The 5094-nt window shown below is 43.4% G+C and overlaps 1 protein-coding gene across 1 annotated transcript; it reads left to right on the top strand.

Annotated features, from left to right (window-relative positions):
* The first annotated feature begins 154 nt into the window (after window positions 1-154).
* Window positions 155-4156, top strand: tmem119a (transmembrane protein 119a). Its single transcript, XM_029162344.3, has 2 exons — window positions 155-951; window positions 2447-4156. Exon 2 carries the CDS (start codon window positions 2461-2463, stop codon window positions 3208-3210), a length of 750 nt encoding a protein of 249 aa, XP_029018177.1. The 5' UTR covers window positions 155-951; window positions 2447-2460; the 3' UTR covers window positions 3211-4156.
* Window positions 4157-5094: the final 938 nt, after the last annotated feature.

Here is a 5094-nt window from a genome sequence, read left to right on the forward strand (position 1 = left end):
TTTCATTGTGGCTCTCTATTTGTGGCTCATCAAACCCAATGAGCGGCGTATTATAGTTCAGCTCCAACAAACGTGAACATCCTTCAGACTTGCAAATTGCTACGTTCACGACACTTCAACTGTCAGGCTGAACATCTGTAATATCACCGTCTCACATCATCTGTCACTATAATGAAGATTAAAATCAGAAAGGAGGCATGCCTCAAATAGAGGACCTGCACGACCTGTTAATGTCTGTTCGCTCTGTACGTGTGTTTCAGAATGAAAGGGCTGTGTTTTCTCTGCACTGGTCTTGTGCCCTGCAAAGACAGGCTGTAATCCATGGAGACTAAATTAGAGAGGACTTGGTGGGAGGCAGAGAAGTCTTGGGACTCGCCCAACCCAGTACAGAAATACACACATCTCTGAAACATGGGCCTGGTGTAATAACTGCAACAGCAGTAGAAAGTTATTGTGAAGGCGATATTTCAGGTAAACTCCACTTATCAGTGCTGTGAGGCAAACCTTGTCTGGATGAAAATGTTTTTTTTTTTTGAAGATTAAACTAATGAAAATCAATTTATTATTGATTTATCTGCATAATATTATGCTGTATATGTCACCATGCACAGTTTCACCCTCTAACACCATAGGTGTTTTTGAAAAAGTATAAGCAACAATCCCCAAAATGTGCTGCAGCAAGTACAGTAGATGCAGCGGGAGGAAGACTGAGGGTGGCAGCTTGAAAAAAGGAGGAGAGGCTGGAAATAGAGGGCTGGACCTGGCTCTGCAGGGACGATACTCAGCATGGTAAAATCCAATCTCCCTGCATAACTTACTGCAGCAGCGAGAGCCAACGTGCTGAAACTATATTTCACTCTTACTTTCCCCGTTACTTCGGCTCCCTCGTCTTTCTCCCTCTGACTCCCGCGCTGCGTTGAGCTGCTTGGCAGATAAACGAGAGCAGGTTCTGTAAGTATAGTTATTTAATCTCAATATCTAAGTATTGTAGATTATCATTATTTTTTTCCTTTAGTTTAAATGTTTTAGAACATGGTCATTATGTATTTTTTGCTTCACTATACTGTTCTATAAACACTACACGTACTGCATTGCATACTCAGTTTTTTTTATTTCACCCTATACTATGTTTGCCATAGTACCTCTCCATTAATGAAATAAGATTTACTAGTAATACAACATCTTAGTGTTTTTGTATTGATGCTTTTATTTTCACTAAGCCTTAATTAGTTTTTTAATCTAAATACCTCATCTCTGCTAAAATTCTATATAGTGATTATCTTAAATAATCAGTGATTTAATCCAGATTTTATCATGTAGAAAGTAAAATTATTTTATGTAAGACAGTGTGTTGAGGCAATTTAATCTCTATCAGAGGGAAGTTACTCAAAAACCTGACATCCAAACTTCAGACATTTTTCCCATTGTGACATTTAGCATTAGTGAGAGGTAAAATATTCATGAGAAAGAAAACTTTCTGAAGCGAGTGTAGATTTTAATTGTATTAATGACATCTCTGTGTCAGATGACCTTCAGCTGAAGGTAGTTTCAACCCGTTAGTATAATTCAGGAAACACATTTATAGCTGTAATTATGGGGATCCAAGGGGCACTTTAGCTGTACATCAATGGTGGAGACCCAGCCTCCCCTCCAGGCTGGTCCAGCAGTAGGTGTATGTCCCACCACAAGGGGAGGGGGGGGGTCTAGACACTGAAAATCAGAGCAGCTTCAGCTTCACTATAGCACAATTCAAATGAAGTTTACTTTTACAGTTCTGCTCTGTGTAATTAGATTTTGTTAAACTGGTTTAATGGCAGCGGTTCTCATTGAGATGGAAACAGAATAATGGCAGGAAAGCGGGCCGGGGTGGGGACGTTTATCCAGTCAGTTGTGCTGTAGGTAAATGCAGGGTTCCTCTGGGCAGAAATATCTCCATGGGCCTGGGCTGCTGTGGGATGTTGCACAGCAGCTGCTGCCCAATGTAAATATAGAGGCCGTGGCCACAGATCTCCCACGCCTCTGTGCTCCCTCTGGAATACGGCTCCTTCCTGACTTTGGTGTGGTGGATGGGTGGCCTCCCTCTGCTCTACAAATTATAAGGCCTTCAGCACCAAGCGCGCTGTCTCCACCCCAAATAAGTAATGGCTACCCAGCTGGCAGCTGAAATAGATCTGGGGCAGGACAGGGACGACTTAAAGATACTGCACTTACACTTTATATGGAAACTGCAGCGAGTCCTTCATTCGCGTCATGGTTGAATAACAAGGAGCCAGAATCATATATATTGTATACATGGCAGGTTGCAGTTTAGCTCAGCGGCCTGTAGAGGATAAAACTATTAGCTAAACTTACATTACCACGATCTAAACTAATCAGCATCACCAGTTTTGGATTATTGGAGAGTTGAAGTAACCCAGCACAAACCAGTGGATGCTTGTTGTTGCAGGATTCAGAAGAAGGATGAGGTCCCGCCTGGTTTTCCACGTCACCTGCGTGAGCCTGCTCTCCGTGCTGTGCAGCGTGTGCCACTCCACGCCTCTGTTCTACAACGCCTCCATGGACGGCAGTGGGGACGAAGCGGAGCTCGAGCTCCTCTTCCCGACCTCGTTCTCCACCCGCGCCCCTGTTCAGATTACCGCTGCTACTGGACCTCCCAGTCTCACCAACACCATCACCACCACCATGGTTCGCCTCAAGGACTTCGTCTTTAGCAGAGTGGTGGATTTCCTGCAGGAGAACCTGCTCATCATCATCGTGGTGACCTCTCTGCTTATCGTCATGGTCTTTATCATCTGCTGTGCCTCTGCCATGAGTCATAAGCGCAAGCTGGAGGCCTACAAGCCGCCCCCCAACCCACCCAGGAAGTATGTGGCTGATAAAGCAGGTGAAGCCAAGAATGCAAGCGAGCTCCAGGAGAGGCCGTACGCTTTCGACCACATCAAAGGGGTCCAGACTCAGGGCACTGCCTCCCCCAAGAACCTGCGCATGCCCTCCAAGGCCCTGGTGGGAGAGAGGGGGAGGGACGTCAGGTCGTCGCCTCGGCAGGAGGTCAGAAAGGTCAGGGAGGCGGAGGAGGCGGTGGAAAGGCAGAGGGAGGTGCCCAAGCCCAAAGAGCAGGAGCAGTCCAAGCACAGAGAGGAGGCCCATAGTTCCAGCATCAGCGCCAGTCAGCCGGTGTGCACCTGCCACCTGAAGAAGGGCCACCACTGAGGTGGGACAGACACCCAGTCCTTCCACACGGAACAAATGTTCACATGCTTCAATTACAAAGTCTCTTTATGTATTTATACCAGTCAGCCAAAGAAAGAAAGAGAAGAAGTAAACATTAAACCAATATGTTCTTTTATTAGAAAACAGAGTAAACCACGACTAAACGTCTATAAGTCTTTATGTTTGTGAATAAATGATGTCAGTGGATGTTGGAAAATACAAGAGGTTTCTGGTAGCAACTCATTTTTCACCAGTGGCTGCAGCAACAGATATTACACCACTGTGAGATTAAAAAACAAGAGAAACCTCTTAAAAAATTAATTGCAGCAAATACTTCTGTTTTGCATTTGGACGTGTTTTCTCGTTGGCGTCTCCTCAGGAACCGCTAGCCGCTGCATCACCTCAATAAAGCAGCAAGGAGCCAATAAACCTGAGGACGCATCCTCTTTATATTTACATTCATATTTACTTTATTCTGATAGCAAAATGTTTTTTATCATATGTTGTGTATTTTACATTAAAAACCCAAAACTTGAGACCCAAGCAATAATTATGGAGATTTTATTACTGAGTAGCTGAATTTAGCTTTTTGTGGTAAATAGAATAGTTCGATTTTGTTTTAAATAAGTAACTATTATGTACAAGATGAATTATGTTTTCTTAATGTGATGAGTTACTTCAAAAATGTACTTAAAAACCATGTATTTGTCTGATATTATTTTACCTAAATTCAGATTTGACTGGGGATGTGTCAGAAATCCTCCCAGTACTGATATTTAGTGATACAGATTTTGTTGGAGTTATGAGAATATTGTCATGTTTAAACTGAATCTCAGTTTGCAGTGCTCAGATGTTTCCAGACATACATTCTTGTGCCATTCACTAATGCCATTCACTAAATTACTATTTTGTTTTGATAATCTTTAATAAAACTCTTAATACTGTAGTGATGTTTCTGTCATTAATGGATATTTAGCAGGGCAAAGAATAGAATCTGTGCCATGAAGCCACAAAAAGCCCTGATGTGAAACTAGAATTAGAGACAGGGTTTTTAAAAACCAAACGAATGTTATGATTAAGCTGAATCTGTCATTTCAAGCTGCATCGGCTCAAGAATTGTAGGTGCTTATTTTAAAGGTACGTAAGCAAATGTTAGAGTCGTGACATCTTCTCTGTGGAAACGTAATCTGTCTTCTAGCTGCATGAAGCGGCCTTGGCATCGTCACACCCAGACCCAAGGACGGCTGCAGGCACTGGAGCCTGGAGGTGACGGGAGGACCCTTTGTCCTCCACCGGCTACTGTACAAGAAGCTTTAAATATTTCAGCAGCAGTAAACCAGATCCATACAGAGACCTTTGCTCCAAAACAAGAGCCTGTGTATTGTCTGGAGACACTGATTTGTTCCAGTGGAGTTTAAATAAATACGCAGCAACCATTGGGTTCCATATTGTGACAGTGTAACTGCTCAGTAGTCGTGTAAACAGTGATTAAGCTGTTTGCAACAGATTCTCTTTTTCACATTAACCATTCTGACCTCACCTCATCTTCTTGTTTATCGCTCTGTTGTGCGTCTGAAGCACAAACCGTTTTTTATAAGTGGCTCAAGTTGCCAAAGGTCCAACATCAAAGATGACAAAGCCGAGCGTCGTCCTGCGGAGGCCGACACCTGAGCCCGGATCGGGGGCAGGGTCAGATTCCTCACTCTGATCAATGAGGTGCTAAATTATTCGAGACCATACAACCCTTCACTTTCATTCTTCTCACCAGGCGACATGGAGGAAACACAACAGAACCACATGGCAACACTTTACCACACAGGACAGGTGCACTGTGGGAATAAGTGGAATATGAGAACTGCTATGTTTTTAGACTCTTACTTTTTT

The sequence above is a fragment of the Betta splendens genome, chromosome 9 (genome assembly GCF_900634795.4).
Source record: "Betta splendens chromosome 9, fBetSpl5.4, whole genome shotgun sequence".
Classification (NCBI taxonomy): domain Eukaryota; kingdom Metazoa; phylum Chordata; class Actinopteri; order Anabantiformes; family Osphronemidae; genus Betta; species Betta splendens.

Coding starts and splice junctions, on each gene's coding strand:
- tmem119a (XM_029162344.3), top strand. CDS start 2,461: ATGAGGTCCCGCCTGGTTTTCCACGTCACCTGCGTGAGCCTGCTCTCC.